Source organism: Bos indicus, chromosome 5 (genome assembly GCF_029378745.1).
Source record: "Bos indicus isolate NIAB-ARS_2022 breed Sahiwal x Tharparkar chromosome 5, NIAB-ARS_B.indTharparkar_mat_pri_1.0, whole genome shotgun sequence".
Taxonomy (NCBI): Eukaryota; Metazoa; Chordata; class Mammalia; order Artiodactyla; family Bovidae; genus Bos; species Bos indicus.
The window spans coordinates 15,027,878-15,054,170 of NC_091764.1; the positions used below are offsets into that span (position 1 = coordinate 15,027,878).

The window sequence follows — 26,293 nt, forward strand, 5'->3', positions numbered from 1 at the left end:
GCAGAAAATGTCCAGGTAGATCTAAGAGGGGGATGAGACAGATTCCAACCCAATCAGCCTCCAGTTTCTTCTCCCTTCTTATGACTTCCAGAAATCATTTAATTATTGCTGTTTTAATTAGTATTATTTTATTATTTAATTCTCCAATGGTTAGAGCTGTGACGTGACCATAACCTGCATCTCAACCTCTCAGAATCCATTTAACCCAGCTCTTGGCAACCAGAGACCCAGCTTCTTGCCAAAAACTGCAGATTAAGCATTCGTTATGGGAGTTTGTCATTAGCTGTTCCCTCTGTTTTGGGCACATGTGGTTACAGGTCCCCAAACATACGGGATTCTGTGTAATAGGTTTGCATTTCCAAGAGGCTTCAGGGATATTAAGTGGGGTTGGTGACACCTTGCACCCATCCTATCAACCACTACCATCAAAAGTGGGGTTGAGGTGTCGGGTGGAAACAGCTTTCCTATGCAGCTGTCGACCCTGGCTCTCCTGTAGTTTCCTCTGCGAGCCGGACCTTTATTGGTTTACAAGTACTCTAGAGCTTGCATCATATGTCTTTCATTTAAAAGACACCGAATGTTTTTCAGGGAATTTAGGACTCTTAAGACGCATATTTATAAACGAGCTGACAGAGCTCTACGATGTAACTAAGTTTATAGCTAGGAGTTGTTTGTATATTTCCTCAAATCAGCAAGGCGTTGTTCTTGCTGCTGTGAATTTCTGAAAAGCCTATTAAACGACCATTTATCTTACCCTCCCCGTGTCTATTAGAGAAAGTACTTTCAGAACATGTGAAGGTAAGGTACAGAAGGGGCTAGGAGAGAATAAAAAATCATCAACCCGCATAAGACTGAGTAGATAACATCCAACGTTTCTACAGGGGCGGTCCAGGATCCGCTAGCAGGAGCTCAGGAAGCGCACAGCCTGCTTCTCCGCCTTAAGCATGGACAGGATGTTCCAGGGTACCTTCTCGCCAGCTTTTCCTTGGCATTGCCCTCCGGCCCACCCCCGCCACATTCGCCCCCTCCTCCCATCCCTGGATGCCAGGCTAGGAGTTCGTGCGCCTTGGTGCAATCTGGAATTCTCCCTCACCGCAGTCCCTGAAAGCTTTTCTTTGCGCCCCTTGGAGATTTAACAATTAGTGGTTGGTGCCGGCTGCCTGGCTTTGGAGATAGTAATAATAATACAGGAAAAGTTACATCATTCAGGAATAGTGTCAACTCGCAGGAACCGGAGTGCGCGCTCAAGACCAGGCCGGGAGCGGCGCCACGTGAACTAACCGATCTCGTGCCCCTGCTCCGGAGAAGCGTCCTGAGAGAGCGAGGCTGCGGCTCCGGGCCGCCTGTTCAGGTTCCACTCGGCCCGATCTGGGTTGAAGACCCGCCGCGCTTCTAGAGCAGTGTTGAGGCGCAAGTCTGAGATGCGGAGCGCTCCATCATTGTTCTTGCCCGGCTGGGTGGCACACTGTGGCCTCGAAGAGGGTCTCCAGTGAGTCCTAGGTCAGCCAAGACCCTGAAGAATATGGAGATTCCCGACCCTTCCGGAGGCTCTCCAGAATTGGGCTTGGCGTCACCACGCCAGGATCAGGGGTGCCCGGCGTGCCCAAGGCTGCGGGTTGCTGCCCCGCTGGCCCGGGGAGACGCCATCGGCGCGGCTAGGGCCTGTACGAGAAAGGCTGTCGGGCGGAGGCCTCTCGTGGAGGGCGCAACCCTTAATGCCCAACTTGTGGGAGTTTTCAACAAATTTGCCAGTTTAAGAGGCCTGTTGCTAATGGCGGCCTTTTCTTGCCCAAGGCACTGAACGCTTTTCCCTCCGACGCGTCGGGATCCTCCGAAACCAAAGGCAGTTCTAAAGCCTCACAGAGGGGCTTTCCACCCCGTAGCGCTGCTCTGCCCTCAGCGAGGGCCAGCTCCCCAACCTCCTCCCATCCCCTCGGGCGGGAGCCGAAGCCCCGGCCCACCCAGCGCCGGGACGCCGCTTCGCCAGTGCGCCCGGCTCCGCGCGCGCCCGTCGCTCCCCGTACGCGCTTTTCCAAACTCCACCGCGACTCTTTAAAAGTAAAATAATCATCTTTTAAAAACCACGATGAAGGCCTTCCTCTCTCATAAACTCCTTTGTGTAACCCCTCTGGCCTATAGTAAGGACCCTTAGGAGGCACTTTTCCTATCGGGGTTTGTTAAAATAATCTGGATCTAATGATAAAATCGTGGACCAAGGGGAGGGCGGGAGAGGGTGGAGAAATGAGGTTGATATTGGTATAATGGTTTCAATGCATTGCTCGGCCTCCCTCTCCCATTGCCACCACATCCACACGCCGCCGCATTCCAGAAAGAAAGGAAAGGCCACGGGTTCGTAAGCGCCGAGAGCGCCGGGACGCCGAACTCCTCGGGATTGGAAGAAGCAGCGGCCCCTCGACCACGGCCAGCCCAGTTAATAGCTGCCCACGTATCCGGCTTCTTGGGCTTCGGATTAATGTGGATCTTCCACATAAACGATTTACGGATGAAATAAAAGCCCCTTAGAGCATTACTTCCTTTCAAGTTCTTAAGACGCCTCTAAATCTTTCTGGTAGTGAGTGGCCGGCGTGGGGGCGGGGTGGGGACCCGGTGCCGGCGGGTGGCCCGGGAGGGCGCAGAGCGCGGGGAGTGGAAGGTTAACTGCCTTGCGATCTCACCAAGCTCTTCCGAAATGCCAGTCCACTGTCGCGGCGACAATGTTTCTGAGTGTCGTGGCCTCGTCCCTGCTGGCATTTGTCTGAAATGGAGCTGTCTGTCTAACCTAGGCCTGGACGCGCCCTGCCCGGGTAAGTGGGGGGGAAGATGGGGGTAGGGTGGGGGGCGGAGGGGGGGGTCCCGGGGTGGAGTTTAGTCGCCTGCCTATTTTCATATTCATTAGATCTGGGAGGTTGCCCGAGGAGCCCAGCTGAGTTTCAAGATATAAAAGCAACTTCGGGTGCCCCCTTTCCAGCCGGGACATCTTAAAGGGCTCGGAGCCGGGCAGCTACAGGCGCCGCAGCGCTCGCTTCCCCTTCCCTCCTCTCCGGCCCTCCCTCCTCCCGCCCACTCGCACCCTCCCCCAGCGCGCTCCAGCCCCCGGAGCTCCCGGGAGCTCAGCGACAGCCTTCTAGGATTATGGAGTTTCTGAGCGAGAAGTTTGCCCTCAAGAGCCCACCGAGTAAAAACAGTGATTTTTACATGGGCGCAGGAGGCGCGTTGGAGCACGTTATGGAGACGCTGGACAATGAGTCCTTTTACAGCAAAGCGTCGGCGGGCAAATGCGTGCAGGCCTTCGGGCCCCTGCCCCGCGCCGAGCATCACGTGCGCCTGGAGAGGACCTCGCCCTGTCAGGACAGCAGCGGTGAGTCCCCCTGCTCCAGGGGGGTCGCGGAAGCCCACCCGCAAATCTGAGGGCGGGGACCGGTCGGGACCGGGAGGGAGGGAAGGACCGAGGGAAGGAAGGAAAACAGGAAGGAAAGAAGGAAGGAAAGGAAGGGGGAGCGGGAGAAGCTGGAGGGCGGAGGAGGGCGGTGGAACAGTGCTGGTTTTAGGAAGCGGAGTTTGGGCTGCTGCAGACTTTGGGTGGGGGGAGCCAAGGAAGGAGCCTGCGCCCCTGGGGTGCATCCTCGTGGTTCTTTTGCTGCCGAGTCGCGTTCCTCACGGGCCCTGGCGTCCCGCTATCCAGGACCCGGGCGTAAACTGATAGGGCGCTAAATAGAGCGTAATTGAGTCGAGACAGCGCGCTTCCTCTGCGAGCCCGCCGCGCTGCCCCGGGCCGGGGGAGCTGAAATCCATCACAGCTCGTTAGAGGACGTCACTGCCGTCACGAAGAAGAAAACTTAGGTGAAAAACCTTTTTTTTTTTTTTTTAACTTTTCAAGACGTAACGATATCTTTCTTTGTGAAGTTAGAGGCTTACTAGATGAGTTTCTGTGGATTTGTGATTTCTGCTTCTTTGGGTTTGCTCTACAACAGCATAAATGTTTGTTAAACGCCAAATCACTTTACATAGCTTCGGGCAAAGAATCCCCAATATATAATCACTCACTCGCGAATTCCGCATTGTCTGATTTTTCTGACTCCACGGTAGAAGTCGCCTAAGAAGCCTTTCGGAATGCTTCTGGGTGAAATCTTCAACTTTGGATGGCCAAGTATCTCAAAGTCAAAATGTTATCAAAACAAACCATCTATCTTTTCTATCTTGTAACCCAGTACAAACCTATTTTTTTTTCAGATCGCGACAGCTAAAGCAAGTTTACAATTCCAAGAGGACTTTTCCTTATCATTGTATATATTCCACAGTTAAGCTGTAAGGAGCGGGTTGCTTTAAAATAACAAACGAATTAAGTGTGAAATATTTACAACAAGCCTCCCGCCCCTTGTTTTAATGGAGGTTCACAATCTGGCTAGCCACTGGCTCATAGTAGCTTCTCTTCTAAATACTTAGTACGCAATAAGCTTAAAAAAAAAAGGCCTCGTATATTTTACTTATTTTGTTCAACGTTGCAAGTTACTTTTGACTTGCAAGGTTAAATAAAAAAGGAACAAACAATAGAGAAAAATCCGTTAAGTCTCATTTATTTAGAAAGACGCGAAAAAATAATTTTATTTTAATATACTAAAGTTTTGACTGTATTTCAGATTGCAGTATTTATATTTTGGAATTTTAAAGTGTATCCATAAAGTTATTTCCATGGACAGGATTTGTTTTTAAATGGTTCTGAAATGTCCTCTGTTGACTGCTGGATAAGAATCATAATATTTTATTTAAATTGTCGGGATTCCAAAAATAAGAGAAATAGGTGATTTTTTATATTTTATAAAGTTTTAAAAGAACATCACACTGTTAGGATGGATTTTAATAGGAAAGTTTTAAGTAAGGTGAATGTGGGCAACAAGGAGTCCGCTAAATTTAGGAAAGTTCCTGCCTTTTCCCTGAGATGCCCTTACCCTCACGCCTGTTTCCCCTCCCCCATCGCTAATTACCGCAGTTCCCCATTAACTCTGCCCACGGAGACAAAACTGTATTGTTAATCAGTCAAGGCTCTCTTTTATATTTAGTTTTACATCACATATTTTTTTGCCTAAAGGCAATTGGGTATTTGATTTACCTAGGTACTAGAGTTCAATACATTCGTATAATGACTAAAGTAAAGCTAAAATACATTGTAAAAAAAGCTAAATATGCATTGTAAGAGAGAATTTAAAAATAGACAAAAACGAAAAAAGTATAGCAGTTCATTGGAAATCATTGTTATGGTTGAGCCGACTTAAAAAAATGTTTCCTATTTCGTTAAGTGTATCCATTACATTTGTGTGTGGGGCACAATGGAATCTGGAGGAAATCACTGAAATTAAAACACCCCTAAACAGAATGCCAGATGATATCCTTTGTAATCTTCTAATAGATGTTTTAATTTCTGTGCTTTACTGAAAGGAAGAGTAAAGCTTTCTATCTTAAGACAGTTTCATGTTTTAAAAGAGTTAAGCATAAATTTGACATGTTTAGATAACTGCAAGTGAGTTTTTAAGCTAAAGAGTCTACTTAAATCCTTTTCTGTAAAAACACTTTTAGAAACTGACGAAAAATTCTTTTTTTTGACTTAGTAGGTCACTTTTTAAAATTAAAATGTTAAATTTGGACATGATATGCAGTTGAAATATTGGAAATATAGTAGAAACAATGCCATTTCTTAAATTTGTAGTCCATAGGTTTTATGTGGAGGAGAAACATAACTTTGAGAAGAGTATGGATTTTGGTTTACAGACAGTATTTAAAATTGAAATGTCCTTTTTGAGCCCTGTTAGTAGCTTACTTTTGTCTGCTGTGAATAAATAAGACATAAGAAATTCGGCTCACTTTTCAAAAATTATGGTCATTTAGTTTTTGTTTTTTGTTTTTTTTTTAACCAGAGCATCTTTTAATTTGACTACTTTGATTATAAATTATCGGGATAAATATTACATTAAGCCTGAAAAACAGAACTACATGTGATGCTGGCAAATTAATATAAAGTTCCATGTACACATATTTAGATGATTCTAAACTTGCCCAAAGTGAGTTAATAATAATAGATAAAGTGAAAGTCACTCAGTTGTGTCTGACTCTTTTCGACCCCATGGACTATGCAGTCTGTGGAATTCTCCAGGCAAGAATACTGGAGTGGGTAGTCGTTCTCCTCTCCAGGGGATCTTCCCAACCCGGGGATCGAACCCAGGTCTCCCACATTGCGGGCGGATTCTTTACTAGCTGAGCCACCAGGGAAGCCCAGTAGTAGATAATATGATGATCAAATCAATACTGGCAGGATAAATCGTAAGACTACCTGCCGGATGGTCTGTATCACTTCAACTTAATTCTTTCATCAAGGTGTTTTGCAATGCTGAGAACTGTTTTTCCCCCCTCTGGGTGCAGTGAACTATGGGATCACTAAAGTAGAAGGACAGCCTCTTCACACCGAACTAAATAGAGCTATGGACAACTGTAACAGTCTCCGGCTGTCCCCCGTGAAAGGGATTCCAGAGAAGGGAGAACTGGATGAACTTGGGGATAAATGTGACAGCAACGTATCCAGCAGTAAGAAGCGGAGACACCGAACCACCTTTACCAGCCTGCAGCTGGAGGAGCTGGAAAAGGTCTTTCAAAAAACCCATTACCCGGATGTGTATGTCAGAGAGCAGCTTGCTCTGAGGACAGAGCTGACTGAGGCCAGGGTCCAGGTAGGAGCCAATGAAGGCTGGAGGCTGTGTGTGTTTGGAGCGGGGAGGTGGTTGGGGGGTAGTGTTAGAATGATTCCATAGTTGCCACCGAGTTTTACCACAAAGTTTATTCCAAAGTTTTACCACAAAGGCAGAAACTGATTCTCCTGCTGAAGATAGAGAACAGTGTAGCAGAGGCATGTAAGTCTACTAAAATTACTTTTTACTTGCAAACGATTTAACAGCTCACACACAAGCCTAAGAGAAAAGAACTTGACTTATTACTTAGGCATAAAAGCTTATGATTATTTTAAAAGAACAGAATATGATAACAAATCTCTGATTTCAAAAAGTGATCCTTAAAGGACAAAAACGCAGAACCATAGCTGTCCAATTTAGTAATTCATGTATTTTATTTTTCTATCAGCTGTCAAAGCTCTTTTTGGGTTATATACCTTAGATTTGTAAGTTATTTGTATAATGGCCCATAAGCACCTATAATTTTACCAAGGTTGGAGTTATAATAAAACAAAAAAAAACAGTCTCACAAACTCTCAGCTGTTAGGTATACTGTAAACTATTTTCACGATATATAATTAAAAGTTGTATGAGCACATATACAATTTTCTAGTCCCAGCAATTGTCAATACATGCCTTCCATTGTAATTTTTAAAATCTGGATAACTTGCATGATTTTTTCAGAAGCAGTAGGAATAATAATCTTAAAAGTAACTTTTAAATGTATAAATTTAATTGTTATATCTATAAATTGTGTTCAAATTATCAAATTAGATGATTCAGTATACTAAATTTTTTAATAATGTGAAAAAACAAAATTAAAAATACTGGGTAAAATTCTACCTCTTAAGCGTATTTTATTTTTCCTAGCCTTGATATTTTTAAACAATTTTTTTAGTTTGCAAGTAAGAGTAATTCAGGAGAATGACCTTTTTCTTTTTGTGTGTTTTTACGACTCTAAAAAAAAAAATACTGAATTTTGCAATTTCCATAAACCACTAGAATAAAGAAATAAATTTTTGTTCTGAGTGGAGTAATAGTATTCCTTCTGAAGACTGAGCCATTGTAAGTCTCTTATACATTGTTAAAGACAACATCTGGTGGTGCAGGAGTAACAAGCAGCAGATTTTTGCTTTAGTTTATAGAGACAAATGGTTATTTTATCTTAGTTTAGGAAGTAAATATGGAGAAAGTCAGTACTAAGAAAGAATTTGAGAATTGTCAAGCATTAACACAAACCCCACCTGTGTGTTTTTTGGTCTTGTGTTCGTATATTTAAATTAGTTATACTCATAACCATAGAAAAATATGTTTACACATAGATGATCAGCTGTGCACAAAGTGTTTGCCCCTTAACATTTCACCAAGTGCTGGTTAATTTTGGTCTAAGAATAGGCACAGAGAGCCAGCCTGAACCTAATTTACTCAGGTAGTTTCCTTGCTTTTTGCATAAGAGTGGTGGTAATGGGCACCTATTTTAAGGTGATTGTCAAGGTTTTCTTCTAAAGGAAAAAGCCCTCATTACTAAATTCCCTTAGTATGCTCTTGGTGCCTGTCTATGGAGAAAACAAAAAAGTGTTTTGCTTTCTTTTGTTGTTAATGTTGTCTTAAGCCCTGAATATAGTGGGTAATACACACTTGCCAGCAGTGTTCTAAGAAAACATCTGAACAGGTAGCTCTCTTTGCCTTCTGAGAACTGTTCAAACTGCCATTTTAAATTTGCAATACTTGCTTACACTCCAGACTGAATATTAACATGTCTCCATAAGTGTGAAGGAAAAGATAGAAAAGAGTAGAATTGAATACAAAATAGAATAAAAAATTCAAATAAATTTTAGTGAAATGCTTTTTTACAATGTGCATTTTTATAATTCATTTTCAGCTTTTTTCCTAAATATTTTGTATTCTGAAGATAGTTCTCTAAAGACTAAACAGCTTTCAGAAAGCTGCTCATGTAAATTATATATCAAATTATACATGTTTAATTTAATTTTCTATATAACCTTTTAACACCTAAAATATTAAAATGAAGATTCTGGAGATCTTACAAGTGTGAACTGGTTAATATTTAACCCTCTGAGGAAGACAGATGATACTAGATGTTTCTACTATATAATTAGGTAGAGAAATTTGGAAAATAGTTTAGGAACTGTGTGGAGGCCATACTAATACACAGGCTTTCTTGACACTTGATTATATCTGTCCTATTTATTTTAAAATTTATATTATCCATAAGGATTTTAAATTGGAGAAATTATCTTTAAGATTTTGTGAGCATTTTCTATAAGAGAAAATAAATCTTATACGTGAGACAATTTATGTTATAAACAATTTGTATATTTTAAAACCATAGCTCAGCTTCAGGTGATACCATTTTACCCATAATCTTTACCATACTCAATATAACATGTAATTCTACTAGTTTGCTTCTAAATAATCATTGTATTTCTGCTGGTGCCATATGTTTTAGATGTAATGTGTTTGTTTACATTTTTCTAAGTTTTTGTAAGTCTGGGTACAGCCCAGAAGACCCTCCACTTTGTGACATGTTTTAAAGGTAATTGTTTTGACAGACTTAGATATTAATTTGGTTATAGATTGGCTGAGTTCATGTTATATACATAACCCCAAATTAAAAATTTATGAGTGTCTTTTAGACTTGCATTCTCTGAGAGAGGATTATTATCTATGATAATTTGGAGATACAAGGAATCTTCAAGGTCATATAAACTAATTCTTTTTTATTTTCCATAAGTAAAAAAAAATAGAGGCTCAGACATATTAAATAAAATTTTGAAAACACCTTGTCTCATTCTGTTGAACTGTATTGCCTAGTAGACATGGCATTTATCATATCAGGGTAAAATAAAATAGAAAGTAAACCTTGTGGATCCCTTTCTAATATAAAAACATTTCTGCTTTTGTAATTTTCTTGACCTGGTTTACCTTTCTGATTTAACGTCTTTGACCATCATATTTGCATTACCAGCTGTTCCTTAGCTGAAATTCTACTTTTTAAACAAATTAGGTTTGGTTTCAAAATCGAAGGGCCAAGTGGAGAAAAAGAGAACGTTATGGCCAGATCCAGCAAGCTAAGAGCCATTTTGCTGCCACCTATGACATATCGGTTTTGCCAAGAACTGACAGCTATCCACAGGTATGGTAAATTGCACAGAACACTGAGATACACAAGTGTGGTTTGTATATTCTTAAAAGGGCTAGTGTAAGCTTTATCATGTCTAATATAATAGTTAAGAATGAAAATTTTAATCTCCAAAAATTGTTTTCATGTTTGTTGGACTTTTATTTTGCTAAAATATTTATTTTTATTTATTTTTCCAGAGCCATTCATTTTAAAATATTTCAAGGTCTCTTCTTTGGTATACATTGCAACAACTTAAGTAGCATCATTCAATAATATGTCTCTTAATTACTTTGCATTTTAATAATTCAGACTCACTCCCTTTGTTAACTGTTAAAATACATAAAACATTGCTAGGCTCGGTGGCTCTTTTTTTATGAACTGTACCATAACCTACTGTTAAATGTGGCCGATGAAACCTTCAGTTCCACTTAAAACTATTTTTTCTCCTATGTTGTCTTTTCAGCTTTGAAACTGCTTACTGTTTCAAGGAAGCATTTTATCCCTTTGTGACTTAAAACATGTATAGAATTAGTTCTGGACCTAATTTTTAAATTGTATCACATTAAGTGTATTTAGAAATTTTTTTCCTCTAATTTTTTCTTTTAATTTAGAGAGGGTTGTTTTTTCATACTTTGTAATGCACATAAATATATTTTGTCTTTGTAATTGGATATTAATTTTTCCTGCTACTGAATTATAATATTCAAAATTGTATTTGCTACATAAATACATGTGTATTTATATGTGTATTATAAGGCAAGCCATCTGTTATTTAATTCCTTATTGTATAATGATATGTGTTGTAAGAGACTACTTTGAAAATGAATATGTAACACATATACTGATGGAATATTTTGATAGTTCAGTAAACAAATCATCATAGCTCCAAACTTAAGGATATTCATTTTCTTCAACTGTAAATTCATACCTTGGGAGCATGAAGTCAGTCCTTTCATTTCATGCTGTCTTTGTGTTCTTGTACCTTTCATGATTTTTTAAAAACCTATCTTGAGACTTTCACTCCTCCAGGTAAATTCATGAAATTTATTAATGTAATATTATATGTGAATAAGAACCTTAGAAATCACCTAGTTCCTTCATTTTAAAAGTCAGGAAACCAGACCCAGATGAATTAAGAACGAGAATTGGTCCATGATCACACGAGTGGTTCCTTACAGGGCGGTTCATAAAGGGCTGCTACAGCTAAGCCTTGCCACTGCAGTTTCCTTAAAGACCAGTGATATGGGTACCTTTTGAATAAAGGCCCATACCTTAAGAGGAATCTTATTTCCCTTACTTCAAAAAGTTTACTTTAAAGTAGTTCCTTTATATTTTCTCCTATTTTAAAAATATGTGTATCCCCCTGGTTACTTAGCATCAGCACATGTTTTGAGTATCCTAGTTGAGTTCTGAGCAAAATGCTGCAAGGATGTTTCTCCTCTAGGCGGTAAGTTCCAAGGGAGCAGACACTGCAGTTTTCTTAGTTGTTAACAAGACTGTAGCCCTCTCTGTCAGTCACTGTTCTAAGCAGTGTACATTTATTAACTCATTTAATCCTTGCAGTAACCTTATGCAGTAGGTGATATTAATTATTCCCATTTTTTATATGTGGAAACTGAGGCATAGAGGGGCGAGGTATTTCTTGCCGCTAATAAAAGTGAGATATTTACTCACTTTTATTAGTGTAGGAAAGCTCAGATTTAAGCAGAGGTACTGTGGCTCTTAAGGGTAAGTAACATGATTAAATGATTAATAGCAAAATCTGCAGTTCAGTTCAAGGGAGCAGAAAATGTTCACTGCCAACCAGTGAAATAACAATAGAAAATATCAGAGATGGCATATACTTTACATAGTTTTAAACTACTTGTGATGACTTTAGAAATAATAAAGTCACAAATTATGAACTCTTTTCAAGTAGACTTTAAGCAGTCTTACTGCTAAGTCTATCTCACAACACTTGACTGCAGCATACCTTTTTTTCACCTTATTATTTCAGTCTTCATTCCTTTCACTGTTCCTATTTCTATTTTCCACTTTTCTGCTCCTTGCTCTTAGTTGCCTTGGTGCTAACCCCCCTTTCTTCTTTAGAATATCGTAAAATGTGTAGAATAGGGCCTTGCACCAATTAAGCTCTATATAAAAACTTAATATAACCATACACTCTAGTCACCCTTAATTTTAGTCACCCCCTAAAATTATCTTGCCATGATGTTATTATTGTGCTTCATAGATTTCGATATTAGCCATTAACAGAATGAGGTCACCTAGGAGCTCAAGCAGGAAAGGAAATGGTGTGGTCAAATTATACATTTGATGGTCTTTTTCATGCCAACAAAGGATTAGTTAAAAAAATTCCCCTCAGAGATAATAGAATTTTGCACTAATTTCTCTTTGTGGGTTCTCCATAATTTTTATGTATATTTGGTTATACCACCTCATAATTTAAATATGGGAACACAGACATCATATGTTGAAGTTATTTTGACAGTGCAGTTCATCAACAATGATAAAAATCAATACTGTCAAATCCATAGGACTTTTCTGTATTGCTAAGTCATTTAATGTTTGGTTACCAAAAATTCTGAAATCAAGTGTCTCCCACTCCCCACTCTAGGTATTGAAGAAAGTCAGGGGAAAATTCTGTTTCAGTTAAAAATATGTGGTTGACTTTATTTTAGTTTGTTTGAAAAAATAACTATGCCAAAGTCATGTCTCAAGACTCAGCCTAAGGAAACTGCTTTTTTGAAGTAAGCCAGAAGGAAAAACATAAATACAGTATACTAACGCATATATATGGAATTTAGAAAGATGGTAACAATAACCCGGTGTACGAGACAGCAAAAGAGACACTGATGTATAGAACAGTCTTATGGACTCTGTGGGAGGGGGAGAGGGTGGGAAGATTTGGGAGAATGGCAATGAAACATGTAAAATATCATGTAGGAAACGAGTTGCCAGTCCAGGTTCGATGCACGATGCTGGATGCTTGGGGCTGGTGCACTGGGACGGCCCAGAGGGATGGTATGGGGAGGGAGGAGGGAGGAGGGTTCGGGATGGGGAACACATGTATACCTGTGGTGGATTCATTTTGATATTTGGCAAAACTAATACAATTATGTAAAGTTTAAAAATAAAATAAAATTGGAAGAATTAAAAAAAAAAAAAAAATAAATAAATAAAAAGAAAAAAAAAAAAAATTGTGGCTTGAAAATAGTTTATAGTGGGAAAAATAGGAATTGAAAGAGTCTAACCAACTCAGTGCAATAAGACATTGAATGTGGTTACTGTTACTAATTACAGAAAAAAAAATTATTAATTACAAAAAAGTTGGAACTAGAAAAAGTTGGCGGCAGGACAGAAATAAAGAATTAGCAATTTGGCAGGGAAGCAAAAGCATACGCAGAAATACATCAAAACCAGAAATGGTTTAGAAAATGATCTCCTTCAGCCCACTCATAATAGTAAGCCTTTGTATCATAATCTTACCTAGCATAAAGTATCTATATATAACATAGAATGTTTATTTATGAATAGTCATTAATACTTTCTAAAATGTTATAAATACTTTGTTTTCACTGCTCTTCATTACACTGTAGTAACAACAGCTGTAACAGTAAAAATAGTAACTACCAGTTGAGAGCTTGTTAAGCCAGGCTTCTTCCTAATAACCCTTAACTCATTGAATTTGAGCCCAAGTGTTTTGAGTTCAGGAGTCCCGGCCTCCTTATGCAACATTTTCTCCTTAAACCAACACTGAGTCTTGAAATAGTTCAATTTTGACCCTGAAACATCGCCTTACTTTGGAAAGGAAAAATGCCTAAATAATAAAACATTTAAAAAATGTAGATACTTCTTAGACTAGGATATTCTTTTTTTTAAAACTTGCTCATGTTTGAAAGCAAATAAAAAAGTGAGTACTGTGATGTCAGTAGTAATTAAAGGTAGTATATTTTGATGTAGTGAAAATAGTAGTGTTTTTTATTAAAGCTCTATTTTGGGTCACAATATCAGTTGCCATTTGTCAATACAGTATAGCTAAATTAAATTATTCAGTGTTCTCCATTACATGATATTTTAGAAGAGTCTCATTGCTTGTGCTAAATCTGTTTCCCTCTATCTTGAATTCCCTTTCCCTCACCTAAACCAGGAAGTCTGCTCTCAATTTTCCCTCAGTCAGAGCGTCACTTTCTCACTGACCTTGTGGTGGATTGTGTAAAAATGTCTGCCACACCATTTAGGATGTAAAGTGTTTAAAAGATGATTCCATTCTTACTCACATTGTATCATCACAGTGTTAAGCAAATTATATATACACCGAATAGATGTGAAAAAAGTTTTGGTTCACTTCAGTTTTCAGGAGTACATTATAAAACAAAATTAGTCTATTTTTAATAAAACAGATGGTTTCCGAATCTCTGCTCTCAACCAGCTCTGTGGTCTTAAGCAGTTAACTTTTCCTCTTTGAAAGGAATAGACTAGAAAGATTTTGCAGACCCCTTTCAGCTTAATTCATTTTCTTCCAGAGTTTTATCATTTTATAGTTTTGCATTTTATCAAACAGGTACATGCTCGGTCTTGTTTTAGGCACAGAGGTTATACAGATGATCCAGAAAAAAATCTCGTGCTTTCTAGACAGATTGCAAATTAGATATTACAAATTCTGCAAAAATTTCTTGATGCAGACTATATCTAGCATACCAAAAGAGACTTACATAATTTTGTCCTTGAGTTTAAGAACTAAGCAAGTATCTATCAACATTAGATTCTAATGTGTTTCTAATTTATTAAAACCAAAGCATCTTTAAAATAATTATTTTTGGTGAATAAAATATTTTTGTTAAGTTATACATATTTTCTAGAAAGATTATGGACTTCTCCTGTGACTCAGCTGGTAAAGAATCCACCTTCAATGCTGGAGACTTGGGTTCGATCCCAGGGTTGGGAAGATCCCCTTAAGAAGGGAAAGGCTACCCACTCCACTATTCTGGCCTGGAGAATTCCATGGACTGTATAGTCCATGGGGTTGCAAGGAGTTGGACACAATGGATCGAAAGATTGTAGCCAGCCTTCATACTTAGAAGAAGTGTACATTTTGTGCCATTAGGGTTAGGTCAGATTAAGCTTACATTAACTTGATCATTTACTAGCTAGGTGACTTTGAAAAAGTCTCTGCACTTCCTTGGTACTAGAGTCGGTGGTCTTAGCGTAGATGAAGATGTTGATGATACTTTTTCTCTTATGGAGAGGATTAAAATGATTTCTAAATAGTCTGTAGAACTAAATCCTGGGATTTGGGGTGGGCCATGGATTAACGTATGACTCCTGGCTTCACAATCAGGTAGCTGTGGGTTCAAATCCTGATTGTGCCACTTAATAGATTTTTAGACCTTTGGCAAATAAATTAACTGCTGGGAACATTTCTCTTCATTTATAAAATGGTGATAGAAGTTCATATGTTATTTGTGAGAATTAAAATAGTTTATGCAAAGTATTTCCTAGTACATAATGAGGGCTCAATAAATAGTCCTGATTCTCTAATGGCTATTAGTCATTATTAATTTTTTTTCTGCAATAGAGAAGTAGCTAAGTGGTTTGAATGCCCTTTTTTGTTGCAGTATTTAAATCAATACATTGTGAGTAAATTTACTATTTGGGGATCCCAGGGAAAGAACAAGTTCAGTTAAATACACTTTCTTCTTTAAATTAGGATGACCAAATAAATATGGTAGCGTTAGGAAAATTTGAATATATTCTTAATCTATCAGAATTATTTTCTCACTTAGAAAATATTTTTTCATCAAAAATTGCAAAAGAAAGGTTGAAAGTTTTCCTGCCAAGATTTTCAGTAAGGTTTTACTTAGTAAATAGTGGAATCATAATTATATCTATTTTCCAAATGTACAAAAGGACCCATGTAGTATTTTTGCTTTCTGTTGTTTAATTGATGCCTTTAGAAATATGTGCCACTTGGAGTTTGAACCTAGCAAACGTTGGATTCACGTTACAGATAATTTGTAGTCACTAAAATAATTTTAAAAACAGATGAAAAGCTGTAAAGTATTTTTAACTTAACATATACTATTTAAAACATTGCTATACAGTTTTTAAAAGGAAATTTTAAAGTTTCTGTAAAATAGTGATTATGAAGATATTGTTTACCTTACCTTCTTCTACCAACAAATTTCTCTCCTAATCTTGAAGTTTGCCTTTACTTTAAGCTAAATAAAGAATATGAAGCTTGTTTCCTTTAACCACTGTGGTTTAGTGATTTAAAGGCACCTGGAGCAGTTTTTAACCTTTAGAAAAAGTATCATTTTTATCACTGTTACTTCTGTTTTTTCCCCAAGTATTTGAAGTAAACAAAGACCCCAAGATCTTTTAAAAATGTTAATAATGTAGCTATACATGATGCATTGTGTAATGAGTAGTTCCACACCTTTCAAACAACCAATGAGATGGTCCTATATTGTAGTACAGTGACACTTCCTTTATGAATGGAGGGACAAAGTATTAACAGCACTAGGTCAACAAGTGATACAATTTATCACTGATTGTAAGCACAAATACTTACAGTTATAGAAGGATATCATTTATTCAAATCAATATAGTTTTTACAATGATACCGTTCCGAATTTAATTAAATATATATATTTATATAAAAACATATAAAGTCTATTTCACATATATGTATATGTTAAAACTAAATTAGGTGTAACAGGAGGTAGATTTTGTTAGTATTGATTAAGTAAAGGAACAGCTAGACACAGACAGAGAATAATTCTTCTATTTGGTGAAAGTAATCCTAGATACTTTAAAGAAGGAAAGAATATCCTCTAGAGGAAGTAAAGTGCTTTCACATTGTTGATTATGAAAATAGACTTATTTTTGAAATGTAATATTCACATTTAATGTGATTTAAAGACTTTACATAGTAGTAATAACTTAGCTGTTTTCTTTTTTTATTTGTTTTGCTTTTAGTTAAGTGAACACTGTTAAGTGTTGTATTTAACTGATTTGGTTGTACATAGTTTGTATTTTAAGAGGAAAGAGTAAATCAGTAAATTAAGTAGATTATCAAAATAATAAAAAGTAAAAATTAAAAATATAAAAATAGTTCTTACATATTAAAACTACCTTATGGAAGAAGGAAGGGGGAAATTAAGCATCAAAGTCTGAGAAGTCTATGAGAACGTCTGGATTAAAACCTGCAGTTTAAACCATTATTGTTAGTGTGAACCTCAGGATATACTTTAATCCAGAATTGTATGTGCACCACGTTTATTAAACTACATGCATCTGTGAGTTTTCATTCTTATTCTAAATTATGGAGCATTAAATAGACTTTTTAGTGCAAATGCACAGTTGATTTTAAAATAACAAAAATAAAATTCCAAATTAGAGTTAAATATAAGATGAATATAATTGATGACTCAGGATTTTAAGAATAAATTGCAAGCTTGTATATGACACCTTGTGAAACACTCTAAGATTAAAAATATACTGTATAAATATTTTGTGTTTGCATACTTGATTTACATTTTAGGTTAATAATTTACAAAGAAAACTTATAATTTTTGTTTCTTATAATTCTGAACTTTTTAAATAGTTGAATTCTCATTAAAAATGAATTAGGCACTCATGATTCAACAGTAGTTAGCATGCATGCATTAAAATAGGTGAGAATTAAGGTGACAAATAATTGGAAAATACTTCAAATGATAATTGCTGCTGGATAAATATTTTTAAAAAATAGCAAATGCCAAGTGCTATGATTTCATTTTAAGGTATGTAGGGTGAGATTTCCTATAAAAATTTTTTGTAATGATCACAATTTAAAATTTAAGAACACATTCGACAGTAAGGGTAAAGAAAGATGTTCTTAATGTTTCCTATATCTTTTATGTGGAGCATATTTCGAATATTATTTGAATAATGCAAAATTTAGACAACATTTATATGATATCATTCTGAAAATTTACAGACATTAACATTGCTTATGAGACTAATTGAGATAGTCTTTACGTTTTACACTAACAAGAGATACACACTTTTATTTTTCTGTATAGCAAATTTCTTTCCAGTTTGTTAGTCTCACGTGACTATGACATCTGATAGTGTTGTTTTTTTTTAACAGAAAAGGCATTCCTCCTGTTTGAAATCCATATATACATTTCTAAGATGAAATTTCATTTAAGAACTCAAAGTAGCAATGAACAATTAACGTGTGATCCTTTTCTGATGAATAAATACTTTCTGACCACTTCAACTTAGTAATACTATGCATTTAAAACACATTAAAAAATTTTTTTTAATTAATTCCTCCAAAATCTTAGTATTTATATATATATATATTTAGTTAAAATTACATCTAATAAGAGGGCACTGATGAAAAAGTACCCTCATTTCTATTTCAAGTAGTACCTAAATGTGCCCAGATTTATCTTTTCACTGTGTGATTAATTCAACTTGGTATTTTTTTTCCCCAGGTACACAAAGTCTCAGTGTATGTTATTGATTCACTGGTAGCAAATTCACTGTTTAGAAAAACACCTATACCCTTTCTCTCTGCCAGAAGCCTACTGATGTAGTTACTAGAAAAGTTAATGGGACCCTAAGGTCCCAACAGCTAAAAATATCTGCAAGTTAATAAGCATATGATTCTTATTAATACTTTATCCCTCTGAATTTTAAAGGAGGGGATATGCTAATAAAGAATATAATGGTCTCTTAAAAAGTCAAGCTACTTTTGTAAAAAGTGATGTTTGCCTTTTTAAAAGAGGCCATATAAAAATCTGGTAAATTAAATTCTATAGTGATAATGTGGTAATAAATCTTTATAGTAAGTATTGAATAATACTCAGAGTAGGCAATAAAAGTAAGCATTCTGTCAAACAGGAAAAGCCAAAATCAACTTTTTTATTTTAATGGAAAGAAACTATTGCTATAACATCATCACAGATACCTCTTTGTGAATCCCTGCTGTCTGTTTTTTCACAGCAGCCTTTGAACTCCCACGGGGAACTGTTGGGGCTATGATGTGAAGGTCGTATGAGTATAGGATAATACGTGTATCCTGGTGTGTGTGTGTGTCTCGTGTACATATAAATGTTGGTGGCAGAAAGAAACAGTCTATATGTAGAGGAGTAAGATTAAGTAAACTTATTTTAGTAGGAAAAAAATTATTTAGTTGGCTTTAGAGATGCTTTAAAAGATGCTTTTTAAGAATGCTCTAAAATTACTCCTATATTCTCACATTTTTTCAGTATTTCTATTAAATCCAAATTAATTCTGTAGGCTAATATCTCCATAAATAACAAAACATTGAGATATAGAGTATATAAATCAGGAAACTATTTGATATTTTTTTTACATATCATACTACTTTACAACTAAGGGAAAGAATAATAAACTGAGATTAAGAGGTTTTTTAGAAGTATGAAAAACTCCCCACTACAGTAAAATCAGAAAATACTTTAGAAATATATACCACATTTAGCATACTAAAATTTTCTTTCTGGCTTTGGTTATGTAAAGAATATATCTATATCAAGTTTCTAAGGTGAAGGTAAATGAGATTTATGATTTCCTATCCATGATTTACTCTGTTCCATCAATTCATGACATACATAGATCCACAGTGAAGAACTCTTAATATATGTATGTATACTTACATATTAACCCTCTCCTTCTAGCTTTTATTGCTTTTAATTCCTTGGAAGGAAGGTGAACATTAAAGGATTTCAGTTTGGAAAGAATCAGACAAAAAAAAATTTTTTTCCTCCAAAATTCAAAGCTGTGGAATAATTAAATATATAAAGTTTTCACTTGATTAGAAAAACATTAAGGGGCAAACATTCAAAGTGGAGAGTAGTAAGTCAGCTAAACTTTCTTTCATGCTAATGGGAGGCAGTTGGCTAAATTCTGTGGACAATGCTTTGAACATACCCCCAGAACTTTAAAAAATGCTGTGAACCACATTAAAACATGGAATATTTTTAGATTATCCACTCCTTTTAAACACAACAAAGAAGAAAAAATGTAAAGACAGACAATCTTTCTTTTTCCGTTTTTCTTTTCTTTTTTTTAAAGCACATATAAAAAGAATGTGGGCATTCAATAATATTGCTCCTGGTTGTAAATCTCTTGCATATTATATACTTAGAAGCTTACAAAAATTTATTTAGTGCTAGTGTCTGACGGAGAAGGCAATGGCACCCCACTCCAGTACTCTTGCCTGGAAAATCCCATGGACAGAGGAGCCTGGTGGGCTGCAGTCCATGGGGTTGCTAAGAGTCAGACACGACTGAGTGACTTCACTTTCACTTTTCACTTTCATGCATTGGAGAAGGAAATGGCAACCCACTCCAGTGTTCTTGCCTGGAGAATCCCAGGGACGGGGGAGCCTGGAGGGCTGCTGTCTATGGGGTCGCACAGAGTCGGACACGACTGAAGCGACTTAGCAGCAGCAGCAGCAGTGTCTATGAACTAGTATAAAAAATATTAGAAAGATAAGTAGTGATCTTAGAAAAAAATCAAATGTAGTATTTCTTTTAATAAGTCAGAGAGTAAGATTTTTGTATGACTTCTCTGTTGTTAAATATGTAGTTTTAGACAATATGACTTATAGATTCTAGCACGTCGTTTTAAAATGACCACTTAGAAGAATGGAATGAAGGAGAAATAGAAGGAGCCCACCTGAACAGTGGTAGATTTATTAAACTACAAGCTCAAACAACTTTGTTGTTTAACCACATTACTTCTTCAGACACTAATAGAAGTAGATGATCTAGAACAAAGATGATACCTGCTGGATCATCCCCACAGTGATCAGACAACATCTAGAATATTATATTCTGTTGTCAGTGCTGGATGTTTATAAGAGTGAAAGGGCAATGACAACCTCCAGCACATCCAAAGGAATGTGACTAGAATGATACTGTCTGGAAATCAATATGAAGAATCCTTAGAGAAGAGAGACTTATGATTGTATAATAATCTCATGATGATATTTGAAGATTTTCTCATGTAAGAAGGATGCTGCTTATTCTGTATAAGGAACAGAAATAGAAGAAACAGGAAAATTACACCTTTTTACAGAGCTCCCCAGAGGGGAATGGAATATTTTTTTAAAACAGGGTGAGCTTCTTATCACAGAAATTGAACATAATTGAAAATGTACGAGAATTTTTTGTATTTGGAAGGAAGTTGGGCTTCAATAGTGTTTCTTCATCCTAAGTGATGTTCTGAATTGCTTTTGTGTCTTACCATCTTTAGGGGTTGAACCCACATCTTGTGTGTCTCCTGTATGGGCAGGTGGGTTCTTTACCACTGTGCCACCTGGGAAGCCCCATTATCATCTTTGCCATTATTTTAGTACAGATCCCCTCAGCTATACTACCTGCTTAATGAATCAGAATCTCCAGAAGATAAGATAATACATGTTTAACAAGAAAAAAGATTACCTTCCTAAAGATATAGGGTCAACAGGGTCTCTAGCTGTGTAATTTTCATTTCTGTTAAGATTGTGTAGTATGGTGATTCTGGCATTCAAAGCATGAGAAAAAAAATTTAGATATGTTAGCATAATTTTCCACAAAATTTTGATTATATCTTCAAGATGAATCAGTCCAAATTTCATATTCTCAGAGATTTTCCAGTATTTAATAAATGTGTACTAAGGATTTATCATGTGCTGTGTTCAAGCCTGGGGATGAGAAACAGTTGTGAGTGATCATTGGGAATTTTGCTTTCAGAAAGTGGAATTTATAAATACACACAAATTTAGGATTGTGAATAAGTAAATAATTTCAACTCATAAGACTAGTTTTTATGTCATTGTAGCATTTCATAAGATTTCCGGGTTCAGATTTGACCTCCTCCCCTGGGAGTTATCCAATTTTTGTGAGATTCTTAAACTCTGTTTTATAGTTTTACCTTTTACGAAATGGGGATAGTAAAAGCACATACCTTTTTGTGTATTGGGACGATTCAGAAGTCATCATGCTTTTAATCAAAATGCTTGACACGTGGCCATTAATTGATAACTGTTAGATATCATGAGCATGGTCTTGATTGTCCTCATCAGATGTTTGACACCTCCAGAGGAAATGCTTCCAAGGAAGCAAGACCTCTATACACTGGGGATATTATTATTTTTTTATGATTTACATCCAAGTATAATATAGAAACCATCTAGATCCCCAAAGTCAAAACATGCCAGAAATTTGAAAATCAAAGAAAGACAGGAATAAGATGGGAGACAGAGATCATGGAAACCAGGCATATCAGTAAAAGTGTGTGACAGCTTCACTGGTCGTGAAAACTAAAGTATTGCTGTTAGGAACTTGCTTTATTAATCTGTTCTGTTCAGATCTTTCTGTATGTTCTGTTTCATGAAAAATAATGCATTTAACTTGCTTGATCATGTTGAGGTAAGAAGTTTTGATCAAAATAACAATATTTGCTTATGTCATAGAAAATGGAGAGATTTCCTAAATTCATTTAAGGTGAAAATACTTATTTAAATTCATAGATCACCTTCCTTGCTTTTACTCCCCTTATTTTTTTTTTTACCTAGTTGTTAAGTATATTTCTGTGCATTTGGAATACAAGTAGATGAGTTCAATAATAATTTCTAGCAACACGCTTTGTAAGCTGAGGAATCCTTTAATAAATGTAAAGCCTAAATAATCTTTCTCCACCACTATCTTGCATTTATTTTTTCAAAAGTAAGCAAGCAAGTTCACTTTCATTTCCTGAAAGCCCTTTTGTCAGACATGTGACTGTGGTTTTTCAGTGTAGCACAATGTTTGATTGAATGTCAGAGGAAAATCACCCGGATCAAGTTAGAAGAACTAGTTTGACAGAATAATGACATTAACGGCCCCTCCTGTTGGTTTGAGATACATAGCTCAGCAATCACTGACACCAATCATCATATTTTGGGTAAAGTGGGATACGTATAGTAGGATGAGCCAAAATTTAAACAGCATAGCCCATGACAATTTAAAGATTGATAAAGTATGCAAATCATGATGGACAGCTGGCTAGATAGCTAGATAGAGGTCTATAGATGTCTCTCACAGATTTGGCATATTTAAAGCAGCTTAGAAAATACTTATATAAAGAACTGTTTTAAGAACAACACTAAAATGGGCATCTTGCCAGTCATTGAAGCCCCACATGAAGGATGATATTTGTTCAGTCCTGAAAATGGTTAAGTGGCCCTTTCAGAGTGACAGAGTAACATCTCTACAATGTAATCTAGAAGATTCATTAACATATTTTGGATATGAATTGAAAATAAGTTATATTTAAAAGTATGGCTTAAGCTTGAGTTTTGTAAGAGTATTACCAGAGCCTACAGTAGTAGACTGAAATTTCTATGTAAAAAGAAATACAATAAAATTATTCTTCTATATGTGTTAAGTAATTGATTATTGTGTTCTAATTATGATTTTAAAAAAGAAAAGAAAGCCAGATTGGATAAATATATATATTGCTGTTATGTTTTAGTATAAATCTAAATCTAGTGTAATAATATTGTAAAAGGCATAAATTTTCAAATTTCATATTTCAAGGCTGTGTCTCCGCTGTGCTATACCAAGCAGCATTTTTCTTGCTTTTTTCCAGCTCCTGCCATTTGTCACGATTTTCTCTCTGCTTCTGAGTAGTACATGTGATCACTTTCCTTGCTGTTGTTTAAATAGCTGGTCTAAGATGCCTCCTATTTAAAATTCGTAGTATACAAATTTGACTTAGTGTTTCTTTTGTGTGCTAGTAACTTTAAAGATATTTGTGTTTGCTGATAATACTGCACAATATAGATAGAAATGTTTCCTATAGGGATTTAACATGATGATTGTGAATTTCTTGGGCACAAGTGATAACTCAGTTTTCAATCTTATGTAAGTTGTTACCCCATACTTAATTTTCATTCAGATAGTATTTTTGCTAATACTTGAATATTTTTTCTCAGTTATGCTTCCATTATTGGGTATTGGTCAAATTTTAGAATTCTAAATCTGCTTTACAGGTTATAATTCTGTTGCAACCTCATTATATATAAATCATAGAATAAATATTTAAAATATGTATATAATTGTCCTATTCACAGAGATATTTAAGACTAGACGGAATGAAAAACAATGAAACAGTAAACATTTTCCAAAATGAATTTTGATTAAAAATATCTCTAAAGAACAACCAGCCTTGTATCAGCATTGGTTTCCAGCAAAAAATACCACACTGAGTCAGCTATGGAACTTAAAAAAAATGCAATTCTGTAATTTTCTTTAGAAAGATGAAAACTATATTTAAACTTAATCATATTTTAATCACTTTTCTAAACACATGAATTGATAACAAATAATGATTAAACCAGATTTCATTTTAAAAATCATGACTGTAAAAAGAATCCTCAAGAGATTGACATGTTGTATTGAGAGTATTTTATGTGGTCAGATATGTGGGTTTTGGTGATCCATTCCAGTATAACAAACTAGAAGAATCTCAAATAATTATTTTTCAGTAATTGCTTGATGTACTCAGAATGAAATTATAGACCACCCAATAGGAGCAGACAAAGAACAGCTAGCAGAACTTTGTAAATTCAGTTTCCCAAAAGTAAGGAACAAAAGTGAGAACGCATAAATGTAATACTTGTTGTTTTATATATTCCAGATTCAGAACAATTTGTGGGCAGGAAATGCAAGTGGTGGTTCTGTGGTTACTTCATGCATGTTACCACGTGACACTTCCTCGTGTATGACACCTTACTCTCACTCGCCTCGGACAGATTCCAGTTACACAGGGTTTTCAAACCACCAGAACCAGTTCAGCCACGTGCCCCTCAACAATTTTTTCACTGACTCTCTTCTTACCGGGGCTACCAATGGACATGCATTTGAAACAAAGCCAGAGTTTGAAAGGAGGTCCTCCAGTATCGCTGTTCTTCGAATGAAAGCCAAGGAGCACGCTGCCAATATTTCATGGGCCATGTAACATACAGTACTCTTTTTCTTTTTCTCTTAATGGCAAAGTAAAACATTCTTATTTCTCCTATTTAATGGATACCACAATAAGCTGCTGTGTGTGGAATTGCTAAAGGTCAAGATATACAGTGAGACCAGCTTAAATGAATAGTTGTTATTATTTAACATTAAAATCTAAGAATGAACCTCTGAAAAGACTAAATAGGTTTACCATGCGCCCATCTCCACAAACTCTGTTTTAGTAGTAAGATTTTTCTTTCTATTGTATGAGTCAATGAAATATGATCATGCAACTTCTTAAAAGAATAAATGTATTAAACAAATTCCTCTGTTATAGATTGATTTATGTTAGTTCTGTATAACAAGAAATCCCTTGTAAAATAATATCTGAAAAAGGAGGAAATGCACTGGGGAAAATGTCAAGATACTGAAGCTGTCAGGTAAATATTGAAGCAGGGTATTTTGGGGAGTTAACTGCCATTTTTCCATCTCTGGCTCCAAGGCATAATGGGCATATCCTCTGTTGCTGAGAATTTATCTATGGGCTTCGAAGATTTTTTACTTCTAGATGTTTTAGTGAATTTCCATGCAATGAAAAAAGAGCTCTTCAGAAATGACCAGCATTTGCATGAAATACTTGGGCATCGTTTCCTGAAACCATGTGGCTAAAGGTGATAACTGAAATATCCTGATATGATTAAAAGTACAGTTATGAGAACAGTTTCTATAAATAGTATCTTTTCTAATGAACAAGCCAGCATGGCCTCAGTGATTAGTTATCACCACAAGAGAAAAAGAAAGTTGCAAAATCTGCTGTTGCATTTAAACTAGAATGGTGCTGGTGAAACTACACACAAACATCTAATAAATACACTCAAAGAAATATTCACTTAGAGGAACAGCAAGTTGGAATGTTTGTAGCATGAGTATGTCCAAGTGCACGTGCGTGTGTTTTTTTGACATAGAAGCTGTACACATTTTTTTGCTACTGTGGTTTTGCACGGAATTAAAATGTCAGAAGCCTCTCAAATTTCTGGTGGAAAAGAAGAGAAGAAAAATACATTGCATCTGGAAAACTGCTAAGCCCTTTGATTTACTTCTCCTCCCTTTCCCCTGTCACATTCCAGGCTTTTTCAGATGAGTGAAATGTCAGCCTCCTTGAAAGACTCTTAAGTTCATAAAGGCAAAGTAAATTAATTGAAATGAAGATGACTTCCATGGCTTGGATCAGAGCACCATCTGCTCTTTGTACTCAGAATCTTCCTTGTGGTTCCTACAGCCTTTAGGGATATGAATGGAAGCCCTAAAGGCTAAAGGACAAGATTAACTGATTTTTAAAAATTAAATTCAGAAAAAGTACTTAAATTCGGTAAGTGTCTCTAGTGGGAAAATATTTACAGCACTTAGACATCTTCTGTAATAAAATTTTAAATGAGGCAGAT

At 36.3% G+C, this 26,293-nt stretch overlaps 1 protein-coding gene across 1 annotated transcript; it reads left to right on the top strand.

Annotated features, from left to right (window-relative positions):
* Nucleotides 1-2,853: 2,853 nt before the first annotated feature.
* ALX1 (ALX homeobox 1) lies at nt 2,854-26,293 on the top strand. Its single transcript, XM_019960005.2, has 4 exons — nt 2,854-3,358; nt 6,412-6,716; nt 9,742-9,870; nt 24,541-26,293. Exons 1-4 carry the CDS (start codon nt 3,133-3,135, stop codon nt 24,859-24,861), a joined length of 981 nt encoding a protein of 326 aa, XP_019815564.1. The 5' UTR covers nt 2,854-3,132; the 3' UTR covers nt 24,862-26,293.

Excerpts from the sequence above, each read along its gene's own strand:
- ALX1 (XM_019960005.2), top strand. The coding sequence starts at position 3,133 with ATGGAGTTTCTGAGCGAGAAGTTTGCCCTCAAGAGCCCACCGAGTAAA. Across the intron at positions 6,717-9,741 it reads TGACTGAGGCCAGGGTCCAG|GTTTGGTTTCAAAATCGAAG; the intron begins GTAGGAGCCAAT and ends TAAACAAATTAG. Across the intron at positions 9,871-24,540 it reads GAACTGACAGCTATCCACAG|ATTCAGAACAATTTGTGGGC; the intron begins GTATGGTAAATT and ends TATATATTCCAG.